Source organism: Patella vulgata, chromosome 2 (assembly GCF_932274485.2).
Source record: "Patella vulgata chromosome 2, xgPatVulg1.2, whole genome shotgun sequence".
NCBI classification, from domain to species: domain Eukaryota; kingdom Metazoa; phylum Mollusca; class Gastropoda; family Patellidae; genus Patella; species Patella vulgata.
Genome location: NC_065880.2, coordinates 23,705,601 through 23,723,171, shown reverse-complemented (window position 1 = coordinate 23,723,171; position 17,571 = coordinate 23,705,601). Strand labels below are relative to the sequence as shown.

Here is a 17,571-nt window from a genome sequence, read left to right as displayed (position 1 = left end):
CAAAACCCAGGCCCATACACTGTGACGTGTACATTAATAGAAGATGGCCGGAATTCCAGGAAAAGTAGGCGGAAATGCCAATATCCGGCCAAAATTCTTCTCAGTAATATTTATTACACACGGGATCATAGTTTTGACGAGAAAGGCATGTTTGTACCATCTGAAATGCATACAGGTTGATTTGTGGTCCATATTTAACTTGTCTATATATACAGTGTAAATAAATAGTCTACTAATAAGTAATAATGTTGAAATGGTATGCTGCTTATGCGGTGTTTTTGTAAGGTCTTATAAACGAAATCAAGCGCAGGCTATCAACAGAATCTAAGTCGTTCGATTGGAACAAAAAACCGAAGTCCCGTCTACACGCTGGGGTGAAAGTAAAAGAACGTTTTTGACAGTTGGATTTGGAGGAAGAGTTGGTGGAAACGTCAATGTCTGGGCAAATTTTCGCTCATATTATATCACACGGCATTGTGTATGTCCGTCTTCCTTATCCCAGTTGGTACAGAAAAGCAGTAGTTAGACCTCATTACATTTCATTTCCTTACAGCTTTACAAATTGTTTTAATCGCACGATCGCATTGAACGATTGAAAGGGGGAATCTGATTGTTTGCTTTGTTAAAGAGCAAGCCGATTTACAAAATAACTCATGCACAGCGTCTGAATTTCAGTAAAAAAAACAAAAACATAACGAGTTTTCATGCAATGAACGAGGAAATATAAAATTCGTGGCGGATGTTTATTTATGAATTAAACAAATTGCAGAAAAGTTTGTTGATTATGAAATATGATATTATAAACTCATGTATCCGGTTTCCTGCTGACATTTACATTAATATTTCTACAGATACGAGTCATTCGATAAAATGCGGTAAATTTCCGATCAACATCCATAACTCAAACCGATAAGTGATCTTACGTATAGCAAAAAACACATGATGACTATTTATTGAAATTATTCATCAAATGATATTTATTGGGAATTTTTTGAAGATATTAATTTTGACTAGAACATACACATCACGAGTACTTATTCAAATTATTTATCAAAAGATTCCCGTCCACTCGGATAATCGAGACTCTTCTTATTACCGTAAGAACGGTAGCAATAAAAATAGAGACTATAATATACGCTATTCTCTCAGAATGAAGTAATTTGACTGAAATTTTCAATATATTCTTTTTCATTATCTATTTTGAAAATATTATAGCGAGAACTGTCAGCGGTTTATCTAAATCTTGCATAATGCATTTTTAATACGAACATAACACACATTACCACTATTTATTTAAATCATTTATCAAAAGATATATATATAATAATATATAGTATAATATATAATGTTTTTCAGGCAATACAACTACGTGTATGCGTAAATGTCTCTATAACTGTTTCTAAATCAAACTTTGATTAATCTTTTTTGACTTTGAAACTTGCGCACACAAGGCGATTTCCAAAGCTTTTTTTTATACGAAATAGTAAAATCACCCCATGTGAGCTAAAACTGATTGTTATTGTTCTTGCGTAGACTGTACAGATATGTAAATGAACTAGTCTATTTATATATTTCTATGGCGTAGACAATCCCGTCTCGTCATAACATTATGACGTCAAAGCAGCCAGGATAGGCCGTCACGAAACTTACAGAATACGAAGTTTCTCCAGTTTCCAGCAAAGAAAATGTCACAAAATTCAATTGACGCGTTAATACTAGGAATGGGAGAATCCCCACAGCAGAAACCTAACACTTTAAAACTGGATTTAACCAAAGATATTGAAAAAGAAACAAGGGTGCCGAAGATACATCCCGACACTCCAAAAATTAAACGAAAAGTTAAGAATGACATTATTGATACGAGTGTTGATGCCAATGAAAAAGATGGTAAACCGAAGTCGGAGCTTTCCAAGGGCAGACCAGACCCAGAAAAGGTCACAGAAGAAGAGTTGGAGCCGTCCATAGCTCAATTAGCAGGAATTAAAATCGATGGACCCAATAATAAACAACCCTCACCAGCCGAATGTTTAAAGAATTGGATGGAAAGAAGATTAAAAGAAGATAACTGAGAGAGAGAAAAAAACCCTGAAAACACCCATAACTATCAATTGTCAAATATGTACATATCGAATGAAGAATATCCAATAATACCACTTAAAGAATATACCGTCTATACAAAATTCTAATGCTATTTCGAAATGTTTCCAAATAAAAAAAAACACTAAAAAATTGTAATGTATTTGTTCTTATTTTTCTTTAGGCGATAAATTCACTTTTGCTGAAGAATTAAAAAAAAAGAAAAAAAAGTTCCGCCTTTACTGGAATTATCGACATGGTATCGGAGTAAAGAATTTCTTTTCAAGCATGAACTATTCTTTTACTTGTTACATCAGAGCATCAGTATTTCAGCGAAGCAGCTGATAGTCGTTACATACATTGTAACAGAATCTAACAGTTTTTGCGTGTCTATCTAATCCCTCGTGGTTGTCTTCCGAATCTTTTTGTGTCTTTGATGAAAAATATTTGAACACATGAATGCGATTAATGGGGTGTAGCGTTGTGGAATCTCTGAGGTAGAAACGATATTTTTTTGCAAAGCTAACAATTTTGATGCGTGCACTGACATTTCAAACAGCAACTAAAACAATAACCAGGCCGTCGATCTGCCATCTGACAGACAATTACGTCACATCTGTGCGCTATTGATTGTAGCAGACAATGATATGCAGCAGGGCGGAGACCTCTCGACGAAAAAAAACAATGAAAGTACTCTGACCTGTCAGGAAATGCACCCGTCAAACACACGAGAAAATTCAAATTGTCGTCCACTTTAATTATGATAATTGGAAATTTTCCTTCGTGAATCTGCAGAGAAAAAGACCGTTTCTATTATATCATCAAAGACTCCAAGTCCCCATATATTTTCTGTTTCCTCCAATATTTGCTCATTTATGGTTATTGAAATGGTAGTATTTGACGTAATTAAACAAGAAGAATAAAGCCCCTTAGCCAAACAGTACATTAACCAGAATAAAACAAAAAATCAATCTTTCCAGTTTCCTACGTTGAAATTCTGAGACTTTGCTAATATGGGGCTTAGTAACAAATCATTCAAAAGATAGATATTTTTAAAATACAAATTTAGAATGACAAGGCAAATCATATATTTATAATTTTTAAAAAAAAACAATAATAAAGGTTAAAAATAGACCGTACACATTAAAAAAAAACCCTTTTCTTACCGAAATCTTTTCAATTTTGGGCAATTAAATCTTCTGTATGAGGAGGGGGGGGGGGGCGAATGGTGTACACCGTGCCCGTCAAATGACACGGTCTTTTATTAAGTCAGGTAGTGTGGTTTGGACTAACCGCTTGTACCTGACAAGTGGTAGGGTTTTCTGTATAAACCTCGTTAGTTCCGAAATGACCTAGTTTTTGTCGAGTGGACGTTAATCTCTCTCTCCCCCTCTCTCTCTCTCTCATTCAATTGTATGAAATCTGTCTAGTTAAAATCTAGGAAATTTTATTTCTTTATAAATACGTATTTGGTTCGTTACGTGATATCAACAGTCTCGCAGTCTTTACATTAAATTGATAGATATCTTTGATTTGACGTGTTGTGTCTTAAACATGTTGATCTAGATTATTTTGTGACTACTTTTATTATTGACCGTGCTGCAGTTTAAAAATGAAATGAAATGGGATTGAACATCCTACGTTTTGTGGGAGATTTTGCCCGGACAGCGGTGCTGTGTCCCTATACTCTTATTTCGAATTGCAACGGTCAATGGTTCTTTAACATGCACGCAAACAACGTGTGACCAGGGCCTCGGTTTTCCGTCCCATCTTGCAAAGCTCTCCATTCTGCACCACTGACGAGGGGAAACTACGATGGAAATTTCCAGATACTTTCTTGGCTAATATCAGGAACGAACCCGAGACCTCATTTCATTTCATGGCATTTACGTGGAATACATGAACGTATGGAATATTAATATGCTGGCCATGCCAAAGACAATTATCCTTTAAATTAATTTACAATAGACCTATCTCTGATCATTCCTTCTCATCTAATTATCAGTTTTTATCTTCATCCTTAAATCTTCAAACTATTTATCAAAGACTTTTAATTAACAAATATATTTTTGTTTATAAAATTATCCATAAACTTTGTCCATCATATTTATATAATATTTTTCATTATAACACCACTCCATATTCATCTCTCAATAATATACTTTCTATCTGTAGACCTTATAATGAAATATTTAAATGTAGTTTACAATATAGAGGCACAGTGCTTTGGAATTCTCTCCCATATTCACTTAAAACTATTAAAAATCTTCATTTATTTCAGGAAAATATCACTAGGCATGTTATTTCTTCTTCTTAACCTGTAGCCTATATTTAATATATCAACTACTTACTACATATTATCTATCATACTACTTTTAGTTTTGAAGTTAAACTATTTAGCTTATTAATATATATTTGAATGTTTTGTGTGTGAGTATTTGTTAAGTGTCTTGTTCTGTTACTGTCTTTTTCATTTCTTTGTTATAAAGGGCAAAATTGTAAACAGGCTCTAAGCCTAATTTTTCACCTTTGAAAATAAAGATATTATTATTATTATTATTATTATTAAACAAAGTTGCAAGCATACCTATACGAGTTGTTCCCCTTGCATAGTAATTTTCCGCATATTATTCATTTATTCCGCCTAGAAAAACAAATAAAGAAAATCCACTTTAGCTAAATGATATATTTGGGAGTGATATCATGACATGTAAAAAAATATATAGGCATTTTATTATCGATATACGTGTAACCTATTTATAAGGAGTCGCCATTTGAAAAGTTCTCGATACGAAATGCAGGACGAGTTATTAATAATAAATTCTGTCTCTCTCCTGGTCTCCTTGATTTGCTGGTTTAGAATTGGTGAACATGGTTTGAATTTTAATTCTCTATCGCTTCTTTGGTGAAGTTTAATGATTTTGAGTCGAAATTTGGGCAATTCCTAGATACAAATGTTTCCAGAAATTTCCTATGAAAAAATACATTTCCTCGTCTAACCTAAGTTTACATATCTGTGGCATCTTGGATTCTTTGGTAATATAAAGGTAACCTCCCTGGAATGTTTTTTGAAGACATAGCATGGAATTTATTAACGTTGAAATACACCGAAAAAATAGTTAGTAGCTCTACTCCATAATAATTCAATCGTAGTTATCTCCCTTTCGAAGATGGCGACCTCCATTGACATTGTGTGTGTATTTTGATAAATGTCTAAAACTTTTAATTTACAAACCTAATGTGTGAGACAATTTGATTTAGTTGAAGCTCAGAATAGTTGCAACATTTTCCTATCGGAAGTCAACATGCGCATCAGATATGTTGGACGAATAGCCCACTTTAAAGGGAAAACTCTGTATGAGATTGCGTGCAACTTGAAAAATTTTGGAGAAGGTCGTGTTGTCACAAGATTGAACTTTCTGAACAGATACCCAGAGAAAAGTTATTATCGACTTTCTAAAGTGCAACCAGACCTAACAGATCTAGTAAGTAATTAACATATTGTTAAGTCACAACTGACGATTTGAATTTCCTTCATTCAATCCAACAATTACCTTCCACTCCAGTATTTTTTATTTTATTGCACTTGAATCGGGACCCCAAAAATTACAATTGGTTGATTTGGAGCTAGGAATGGATCGATTTAGTCTCTAAGCCTGGTTTGTGTAAACAAGCAAAATTTTATTCCAGGAATTATAACTACTAATTTTGGCAACTACAATGTCTACAGACTACAGTACCATGAACAAATGTATCCATTTATAGTTTTAATATTATAACAATATGCATCTTTGTACATTAAAGCACTATTTTGTCCTATCAAATGAATGTTCACAGAAAATTGTTCATTAATATAGACATGCCACATTCTTTCTTCCAAGTATGATAGTAAAGTTTCTGGCATTTTCTGCGGATATTGACAAATTGACAGTGACAGCAGCAGTTTATGGAGAGGAAATATCATACAGTGTTGAAATAACAACCAAAGAAGATGCACCTATCAGAGATAGAAATGGAGTGTAACCTTCTATTTATGAATCAGACACATCTTTTAGTTCTTTTCTATGCGTAAAAAAGCCTGTAAAAAATACAGTACATGCACTTGTTTGGACTTTCGTTAAGGAAGTGAGATTAAGGTTATTTTGAATAATTATTTTATACACTTTTGTAATAATGCCTGATGAATATAATATGTAAAATAAAACATTTATTTCAAGTATTAAGTTGGAGATGAATTTATGTATAATACATGAACATTATATTTTACAGAAGTTAAGAGAAGGTGTGGCATGGGGTGAGAAAATATTCAGGGGAGACAACTTAGGTGTGAGAAAAATCGAAACTGGTCAAAAAACGGACTGGAAACTAATTCCTAAAGAGGAAGAAACAGATTTTTGTAAATTAACAGAAAAGGATAAACGTGAACAGAGAATAATACCAGCAACAGTGCCATTTCCTCCTTTTTTAGAAGCTTGGTTAAAACAAGATCTCAGGAGGAAAGGCAAAGATGACTCTGCACCTTTTGTTTTAAATTTGAGAATAGAACAATCATTTACAAACAAAGCAAAACTGTCATCAAAACAGTAGACTTTTAGTAGAAAAAATTTATTTGTAATTCATGTGTTTGAATTGGACGTGTAAATCAGTATGTTTTATTGATGGATTTTGTGTATCATATTGAAGACGTTTAAAAATAATAATAAATATGAACGAACGTGTATATGTATGTACATCTGGTCTTTGTTAAGCAGTGAGCAATGCCCTTGTGAATAATATATTTAAATTTTAGGAGCCATGGTGGCTCAGTGAGTATGGTGCTGGCTCACTAACTTTGAAATTCTTTGGAAAGATTTCCTCTTGTCAGTGGTGCAGGGCAGAGGACCTGGAAATAAAAAGTGTCTAGTCGTTGGAATGGGCAAAATAACTGAGGTGTCATGTTAACCATAGGCAGGTTAAACATCCCCTTACAATTTACAGACATGAAAACCGAAATCTGTGTAGGCTGTAGCTTCTCTGTCAGGCAAAATTTCCCTCATAGCACTCTACATGGCATATGCCCGTGTTTATTAGCCCCGTTGGTGTACATTTGTAAAAAAACTAAGATGCTAATCGCAGCTAATCCCTATTTCATTTCAGTTTCAATACATTCCCATGTTAGGGAACAAGATATTGTCCTCCCTGTTTTTGTTTTGATTCCTACTGCCCAAACTGTTTATTTCAATCGCCGTTGTGTTCACGGAACACAGATATGGGGAAATTATTCTTATTTAGTCCTGAAAATTCTTCACAGCCTAAATTAAGTTTCAAACCAGAGCCCTGGTTTCAAGTCATATTTACCAATCTTGACCTACTGGCAGTGATGGTTGACTGGAAAAATTACTTATTTGCAATCTTTTGTGTCATGAAATCGGCTATTTCAAAGAATTTAACCGTAAATATATAAAAATTAAAAAATTTTATGTGAGAATGCATACAAAACTTGAATTATAAATTCAGATAATGTTAAGAATTGTAAAATTATATTTTATTTTCAAAAAATATCTTTACTATCTGAGATATAAAACAAAATACACATAACGTACTGGTTGGCATGCAAGTAAAAATGAAATGCGGTCTAACGTCCTACTGTTCTGCTCCTAAACTGGGCGAATGAAGACGGGTATACGGCATACAGTGTGCTATGAGGGAAATTTTGCGCTACGGCCTACTCTTATATTGAATTCCAACTGCCAAGGGATCTTTTATGTGCACGCCAATAAGTACACTGGACCTCGGTTTTTCGTTCCATTCGAACGACTAGACAGCTGTCACTGACAAGGGGAAACCATGCCGGAAAATCTGGATTAACTTTCTCGGCCAATGCAGGGATCGAACACCCGACCTCCAGACTAGCGAGGCAGCGTCTTACCCACTTAGCCACGTGATCCCCCATGCAAGTAAAAGAACCCTTGACTGTGAGAATATGATGAAGAGTAGACAGAAAGTCTGATGTCCATTTCATTTGATTGAGTTGTCAATATACTGGAATTCATCATTATGATATGGACAAGTTTGTAAGAAACTTGTTACGCTTTCCACAGAAATTATAGTCTTATCTTGGGTAAGCTATTTCAGACTAGGTATATGGTTTTTATTTCATATTTCTATATCATTGTGTTATTTATATGGGAATAGCTAGAGTAATTATTTATAAAAATAACGAAATTTTTGCTATATATAAAAGCTAAAACGATTTGGAACAAATTCTTTTATCTGCCCCTGTAAAAGAGAGTTACCTCCCATGGTTAGTTAATCATCCTACATGATAGATTTTTGTAGTTTTATTTACAGGCTTAGATTCTATGTAGGTGATCAAGCAGTGTTTTTATTATTAGAAAACTGTACAATTGCTATACGGGAAGCGTGAAAAAGCTAATTTTTTGACAGATCTGTTTCTATATTTAAAGGAGCTAAATCGCTAATATTTGGGACCTAGAAATTGACTCAAATGGGTCGAAACGCATATAATAATGTAATCTGATTGTATATAAACTGATTTACATTCAATTGTTTCTGTTTTGGCTCTAATTTCAAATCAGTTATCTCCAGCGAAATACGGCTTGAGTCTCAACCGAATCGCTATTTCTAGCGCCTGGCCATTGCAGTCTATTGTGCATGCTCTCATGGCGTCACCGTTTGACATGAGGTGTGGAATATGTCTAGTCTCATTCTTTCTGATCACTTGTTACAAGTGACACTGAAACGCACTATGGTACACGATTCGTGTACCAATGGTAAAATTTTTATTTTGTCTTAAATATTGGATATCAGAAGCCTACCTTTTCCCGGTAAGATAACAACATCAATGTTGATTTGAATTGACAAATAATTCGTGTTTTCAACGTGTAAGAATTTGGATGATATTGAGTTAGAGACTTAGCTACTTTAAAGTAAAAGGAAATGATCAAAAGATATCATCACGTATCGAATTTTTATATTACGCCCACACGTATTTTGGACGTATATAGATGTCACCTTGTCCATTGGTCCGTCAGTTGGTTCGTGAACGCGATACAGGTTACAGTTTTTGACAAATTATTTTCAAACGTGACATGCGTAACTATCGCCCGAAAACTAAATATAGCTGCTTGTAATTTCTGCTCCGCAGGTATTGTGTCTTTTATGTTTAGAATGGCGTTGTTGATATGACAGGGCGAACCTTACCGATATTCAGCGCGCCGTGACCTTATGTACAAGAGTAATGTCCCCTTTTCCGAAAACCTTGTGAACGCGATATATTCTATAGTGTTTAGATATTTTTAAAATTTGGTGGGAAGTGTGTGGTCACGAGGGAAGGAACCCTATTGACATTCCCCAACTTTCCGTTCCGTAGTTAACACACCCTTGCCGAAAACATTGTGAACGCGATATATGCTACAATTTTAACGATATTTATTCAGGATGTCTGGATTGGATTTGGCAACAGATTTAGCCTATGTATAATCCTCCTTCATGTTGTTCTTGGAGATGAAACATATGCCAGCCTGTTCACCATGAACGCGTTTCCGTCGGTTACATGGAATCAGTCCCATTACGCGTACATGGTAAAAGGGCCTAAGAAATAATTCTCACATCTGGGGAGTCACAAGGTTTGGTGTTTGGGTCTATCTTGTTTGGTTTATATTCGTCTCCGTCAGATACTATTATTTCATTTATATGCCAATAACACACATTGGACTTCTTCAATTCAACGATGAAATACAGAATAGTTACTTGTTGGCGCTAAAACTATTTTAAGCAACACCTTTTTTTATTTCTTTATTCATGTTGCTACTTGCTAGTGCTACCCTTTCTCCTGTTCCTTTCGGCCGGAAATATTGGTATCATTCGAAGCCTATATGAATGGGGGGGGGGGGGGTGATGGTCGAATGGTTTAACGCGGGAGGTTTAATTTCTAGCATTGACTCACGTGGCGCTGTTTTTATTTTGATTCACCGTTTGTACGTGAACATTTGTGTAGGCCTTGGGACTCTCCAGATTAAATATATCCCAAATCAACTAATTTGCAAGTATAAAACGTTACAGTATTCCTTTGCTAGACTTATAATGAGTACTCCTCTCTCAGCACAAACATATAAAACTCAATCTTTTCAATCTTAACTGGCTGCCTGTCAATTTCAGTATTAATTCTAAAACTTTATTCTTGTATTACAAATGTGTTAAAGATGCACTATGTAAGATGTAGATCAGTGATTCTCAACGAGTCTGCCGCTACAAGTTTGATTTATAATTAATAACGCTGTAAAATGACCAATTTAATTACATTGGAAGATGTGTAAAGATCAAATAAAGTCTCAATGGCAATAGAAATGACCGGAAGTGTTAGAACTAGTGAATATTGTGAGACGATAGCAGACGAAATATCTTCAACGATTCAAAACAATATGGTGGGTGATTGACTTTGTGTTATTAGTAATACTAGTCAAGTAGTAGTAAGAAGTTTTATTTTAACCCCTTCAAGTGCCTGTGGACTTGCCATGTTTTTATTTTGCAAAATTCAAATATTTTTCAGATATATCTAGCCAGTGCCGCTATTTGTTCATGTGCTCCAAGGTGTGCCGCTGGTGAGAAAGGTTGAGAAGCACTGGTGTAGATAAAGAAATGGTTGTTCTCGCTATAAAAGTTTAAATTAATAGATATCAAAAATGGAATATCATCGAAAGCGTCAGTCAAATTACTTTATTCTGAGCAAAATTATGAATGTTTGTAGGCTTGTCATGTGAATAAATATCTAAAAAATAGTTCATATAACATTTGAAGCCAGAAAATAGTTAGCTCTTACATAATGCACCTTTAATAAATATAGCACCATCTTATTTATGAAGATGGGGTGGGGGTGAATGGTTAGCGCGTACGCGTTGTATCATCAGGTCTGTCATTGAGTCAACTGGCGTGGTTTCGGTTGTACGTGACAAGGCGTAGGGTCGCCTGTCCACTCTCGTGGGTTTTCTCCGGGTCCTCCGCTTTTCTCCCTCTGCTAACGACCCCTATGCGCCAGCGAATTATTGAAATAAATTTGAACCATATGTTAGTCCCGAAATGACCTAGTTTATGTCGAGTGGACGTTAAACCCATTCCTCCTCTCTCCTCTTATTTATGTGACCTTTTATGTGTCCATCTATACAATCAGATTTCTTACCGCTTCGTCAACCTAAAGTTAGGGCGGTCCATACTGTAACTGATAACAGATCTAAATCATAATTCAGAATAGTTAATTAACCATACTTTCAGATATAAATCCATGCGATACATACTACACACTACTCGATATGGGTAGAGATAGGCACTGTGAAGTTAGCTCGATTTTCGTTTTACGATATCGGCGAATAACGAAAAACAACTAGCTCGTTTTCCGATATTGGCGAATGAGAATATTCAAACTTGAATCTCAAAAAAGTAGACTTGATGGATATCTACAGAATGTCTCCAAAACAAATTTGATTAAATAAGTTTCCTAAAACGAACTAAAGATATCATAAATGAGGATGCTTGATCGATGGATTCACATACAAACTTCACTTTCTCCTTGTTTTTTGATATTGGCGAATGCCGAAAAACTAGCTACTCGTTTATCGATATTCACACTTGATGGATTTAATGGATGTATATCTACAGAATAGGCATTCATCAAACGAATCGACGCCATGCTGATTGACTACAGTTAGATACGCTTAGTCATTTCAAGGTTTTAACTACGAGGCGCCGCAAAATACAGAGAGATACATGTGATCGGGCGAGTACGTGTCATTGGAAGTCACAAATGTCAAGGTCTGACTGGGGAGGTAAGTTTGTAGGCATCACAAAGAAAACTTAGGTTTGTGAACACCTTAAGCTTTATGGTGACGACCCTGTTATCAACTATTTCAGGAACTTGGCGAAGGCGTGATCATCTGAGCCGCTGAATGGTGACTTGCCTCCGCAGGTCAAGGAGTTGGAGAGATTTGTCTATCAAGTCTACTCTTCAACTGGCCCATTAGACAAAGTCATTTATGTACCTGTGCAGAATCTTGCCCTGCCTGCCCCTCGTGCCCTAACTGAACTCACAAAATGTGTTTGTAAAACAGGATACAGTTCCCACAATAATGGTCTGCTTTGTACATCTCTCTGCAAGAGTTGTGATAGGGATTCTGTACCAATGTGATCAGGGATCTGCAGGGGGACGAGGCTGATGAATAACTGATATAGTGGACTGCGTTACATTTATTTCGTTTCTGGCGACCTCTGGCTTATGTTTACTAGTTACAATTGTCAAACTTGTCTTGGATCTCATGACAGAACATTCCAATTCTCCAAAAGTGACTGCATGAAACATTTTACCATGCTTCAATATCCACAAAAGGTGGTATTGCGAGATAAATTTCTCCAAGCTGAAATCGATCAGAGTTTGACACCGGAAATTGGTATTTCCCACCGGAAGTCAATGAAAACTACTTCCATTCGCTTTAAGTGTATTATTGATGGGATCGGCACGATGAAAATAACCCGTAATGAACTTCAGATCATGAAAATCTAACTATTATTGGCGGAGATAGCCATGGCCCCGGTCAGAGGGGGCCCCGATTTAAAAAATACCCCCCCCCCCGAAGGGTTAAGGGGTCGGAAAATTTGAACCTCGACATTTTTTGATAGCTTGGTCCCAAATCAACTCAAAACAAAAGAAAATAATCAATTTTAGCATACAAACCCTACAGGAGCTGTTTTGATGACATGTCATACCGCAGTAATAGCAAAGTATATGTAAAATAGATCCCTTGAATAGCGATTTAAGGTAAGACACTTGTTTAATTGGATAAATTAAGGATTTTTACTTATTAAGTAGACATTAATTAACCTTTCCAGACAATAATCAACCTTCGATCTTCAGTGGATTATGAGCCGATTTACTGCATAACTTTCCTTCACGATTTAACGATTTAACGATTAAATGGATAATCGAGACTATGCTGTTTATCGTACTGACTTTAGTAACGATGATCGAGGCTAGGCGAACATATCTATTGCTTAGTTCTCGGTTCATAGTGGATCAATTTGAATGAAATTTTCAGCAAATTGCCTTTACATTATCTAGTTTTTAACTATAAAGTGAGAACTGCCAACTCGTTATCGAATCTCCCATAATGTATCTTTAATATAAGATATTCTTTGTTATTGTTTTTTTTTTGGTTGTTTTCATTTTGGAATTTAAAAAAAAAATCCCTGAATCTCTTCAAACGTGTATCTTATAAATTTCACGAAAATCTTTCTGTATATAATAATAGCTTGCTTGAAATAATACCCGCGGTACATGATCGAGGCTAGGCGGACTTTTCTATCGCTTAGTTCTCGGTTCATAGTGGATCAATTTGAATGAAATTTCAGCAAATTGCCTTTACATTATCTAGTTTTTAACTATTAAAGTGAGAACTGCCAACTCGTTATCGAATCTCCCATAATGTATCTTTAATATAAGATATTCTTTGTTATTGTTTTTTTTTTGGGGGGGGGGGTTGTTTTCATTTTGGAATTTTAAAAAAAAATCCCCGAATCTCTTCAAACTTGTATCTTATAAATTTCACGAAAATCTTTCTGTATATAATGATAGCTTGCTTGAAATAATACCCGCGGTACATGAATTATAAATACTTACTTGTCGGGCCAACCTTTTGTTATGTCTAACGGATACTTTTATCCTGAAGGGGAATTAAGACAAATCAATTGAAACAGAACAATAATGTCACCTCAACGCCAGATACACACTTTAACACGCTTGTAATTTGTCCTAGTACTACCCCTTAAAGTGGGCTTAATCCGAACAATAGTAACTATTACAATATTTATGTAGTTCAACTATACGTTGCACGCGTGATTGTCTTGTATATATTATTTACTTAAGTTCTGAATTTGAGTTAGTAATTTGCCGGAATAATAAAGAGCTTTCCTGGGGGTATTGGATCAGTCTAGAAAATCATGGTATGTTCTGGCACCCGTTGTTGTAACATCAGCTTATCATATAAGATTTTTGTTAAAGATGCATTATGTAAGATTTAGATAAAGAGTTCACAGTTCTCATAGTGATATACAGGGCCATCACGAGGCCTTTGTTATAGAGTCAGTTTACAAGACCCTAACCCTAGCGAAACATAGGTCCACCACGCACACGGAAGCTTTAAATCCAGGGACAATCTAGCCTTTATGTCCATATGATGCAGGTCATAAGTGCAGGTCATAAGTTTACCGAACGGTAAAAACGAGTTGGCGTGCATTCCTTATTAGGCCGAGTTATTTCGTTATTATTACCCTGTTCTAGAGGCCCGGTCCCAGTGGCCGATGGACACAAAACGTATGCAAAAAGGACACAGCGGACGAGCAAACTTTCGGGGGTGGCTCCATCCGTTTTCATCCCCTCCAGAAATGGACAAAATTGACGAAAATTTGCAAAAACAGAACGGAAAAGAACGAACGTGGGAAGTATGTAGCGGGGATGTTAAATGGATGTTCATCGGAAGACTAGCGGATGAAAGCGGATGGAAGTGGATGACAGCTCCGAATGGGTTAGGCAAACTCCAGACATCCTTCAATATACCAGATACATCCCAGATACAAACGCTTTGTCCGTTTTGGAAACTTTATATACGAGATGCATACGCTTACATCCTTTCTATTTCTGTGCTACTAACGATGTATAGACGTTCCATGTACCTTATCTTTCCTCCCCCTTTCCGTTTTCAGCTGGAGCGGATGTGAGTTGCGAGGATGCAGAGAGGATACAGTGGGCGTTTAACGGATGATAACGGACATGGAACGTTTGGTGCTCGTATATGTCGCGCATTTACATCGTACACGGCAGAAAGTTCATCCGTTATAAAAGTTTTGTGCAGCTCAAAACGTTTTGCGCGGATGAAATCAAAGTGAACGGATGCTCGATGGATAGAGCGTATGAAACACGTATGCAATGAGTACACAGCGGATACATGGCGTTTTCAAACGGAGGGCACGTTTTTTCCCCGTTTTACATCCTCTTTGCATCCGTAAGTGCAGTGGGACCTAGCCTTAAGCGGTACCAATATTGGAATGTGTGTATTTTTCGCTTGTTATTAAGATAGTGTTTAAAACAGTTCTAATCACACTTGATTACTTGCTAAAGCTGTTAAACCAATATCTGAATATTATTCATAATATTCGAAATTCAAAACACGAATTATAACTCAATATTGGTTCATTTCAATCAATGTTAAATCAATATTTAAGACACAAATCTGTACACGACGTCGTGTAATCTATGGATTCGAGCGCAATTTGCAATGAACAAAGAAAAAAAAAATAAAATCATTAGACAAGGCGAAAATAATTAAAAATGGCTGATTCACAAACGACAAAATAATAATAAAAACACTTATAGAATGGACTAAGCAGGCGCAAACGACTGTTGTTCTATTGTGAGTATTTCACCGAACATAACTAAATATATTTACACCTATAAGAACACATTCACAGTGAAATAGCTATTGTTTTCTTTTTCATTTCATCGCTGTCTATAATCTATTATATTATTATACACGACAAAACGGTCTTTTTAAATCGCACATAGATGAGTTTTTTGTATTCTCGGAAATAAAAAAAAGAGAATAGAAACCTGATAAACAATCAGAATTGTAATCCCAGTAAAATTACAGTACAATCGATTTAAAAATTAACGTTTGTGAGGAACTGGTTCACAATTGTTGAGCGAGAATTTTATACATTGTCAGCTACTTGATGTCGAGTATAATGCTGCAAAAAGAACGGAAGTGAGGCAGTGGCAACATTCATCATTTGACAAGAAACTACGAATATTACATTATCGGACAAAATGGGTCTTGTGGACCCCCTCCCCTTTCCTTTCAACATTTTGCTGGTTACAAGTGTCTAATCTATTCTGCGCTTGGTGCTAGCTTTGTATTTGGAATCTTTCTTACTGATGATAGTGGGTTGGTCATTCTAGTAATTTAGATCTGAAAGCAAATCTAGGTATTCTACCATCCCCATCAAAAGACGATTCTACATGGAACATAACAATTAAGTTATTTGTAGATTTGTATGGTTTCAAAAATACCTTACAATTCATATCGTCACTGGTAATACCTCAAATGTTCATTTTTACTCTGATTATTATTCAGTCTTTATATGAAGCTCTAGTTTGATCGTATTTGAATAAAATTATGCATCCAAAAAACATTTTATGTCTGGGGTCTTAGATTACCTCTTGTTGCCGACAATGTTTTTCGTGCGACGTGCCCGCACAAGGGTTAATTAAATTTTATAAAATAAAAGATGAAAAGCTTTATTTAGGTGATTTAAACAAAACAAATCTATGTTAAGATAAATTTTTGGCCTCAGTGTTTATGGATAGAAATGAATTATGCTTCAGACGTTCTCTTACCAATTCACACGAAGGTCTAAAATCCATAGAAAGTAATGGGAACAATTGATTAATTTTAAAGGAGCCAAGTCTTTAACTCTATAGCATCCACAGTCTTGGACATTGCAAACACGACTTATTGGTCAATTTAAATCAACATTGATGTTGTTATCTTATTATGAAAAGTTGGGCTCATGATATCAAGTAATTTCTATATTTACCTTCTAGTTTTAACAGTTTCTCTGGAAAAGTTACGATTTTCAGCAATAAATGGAACTGAAAAAAAAAGCAAATAGAGAACAAGACTGAACTTGAATGCGATGATAATTATACTCGAAACATGTTACAGGTTCATCAACCGCGCAAGTTCCAAATATGATTATACCAGGGACGTGTTCGGGAATTTAAGGGGTCCCTGGTGGAGACTTAGGGTGAGATCTCAAGGATTAACTGAATTTGATAAACGCTGAGACGATATTTCTATGCATTTAGACGCATAAATCTATACAATAATGGAGAGTGTGACCTAAACGGCGTTATTCGACGTTATTTCGATGAATGTAAACAAATATGCTCTGTTAGTACGAGCAGGAGAGGAACTGCCCCCCCCCACCCGACCCCCGATCCCCGATCCCCGACGCTCTAAACCAACCCAAGGTAAAGTACTATACTTTTTCCACAATTAAAAGCTCATCAGGGCATGTCTGTAATAGAGTATAAATGGTGCCCATTACGATAATAATCATAATGGCTTTGATTTGACCTTCATTAATGATACATTGCCCCGAAAATACTTATCGGGTGGTTATTTATTCCAATAAAAGTATGGTAAATTTGGTATATATGGAAAATATATACAATGTACGAGCAGGAGAGGAACTGCCCCCCCCCCCCGCGACTCCCGACACCGACCCCGAACGCTTTAAACCAACCCAAGGTAAAGTATATATACTTTTTCCACAATTAAAAGCTTATCAGTGCATGTCCGTAATAGAGTATAAATGGTGCCCATTACGATAATAATCATAATGATTTTGATTTGACCTTCATTAATGATACATTGTCTCGAAAATACTTAT

General features: G+C 35.7%; 1 protein-coding gene across 1 annotated transcript; it reads left to right on the top strand.

Moving 5' to 3' along the window:
* The first annotated feature begins 5,241 nt into the window (after window positions 1–5,241).
* On the top strand, window positions 5,242–8,622 carry LOC126811142 (28S ribosomal protein S34, mitochondrial). Its single transcript, XM_050536627.2, has 2 exons — window positions 5,242–5,561; window positions 6,346–8,622. Exons 1-2 carry the CDS (start codon window positions 5,382–5,384, stop codon window positions 6,661–6,663), a joined length of 498 nt encoding a protein of 165 aa, XP_050392584.1. The 5' UTR covers window positions 5,242–5,381; the 3' UTR covers window positions 6,664–8,622.
* Window positions 8,623–17,571: the final 8,949 nt, after the last annotated feature.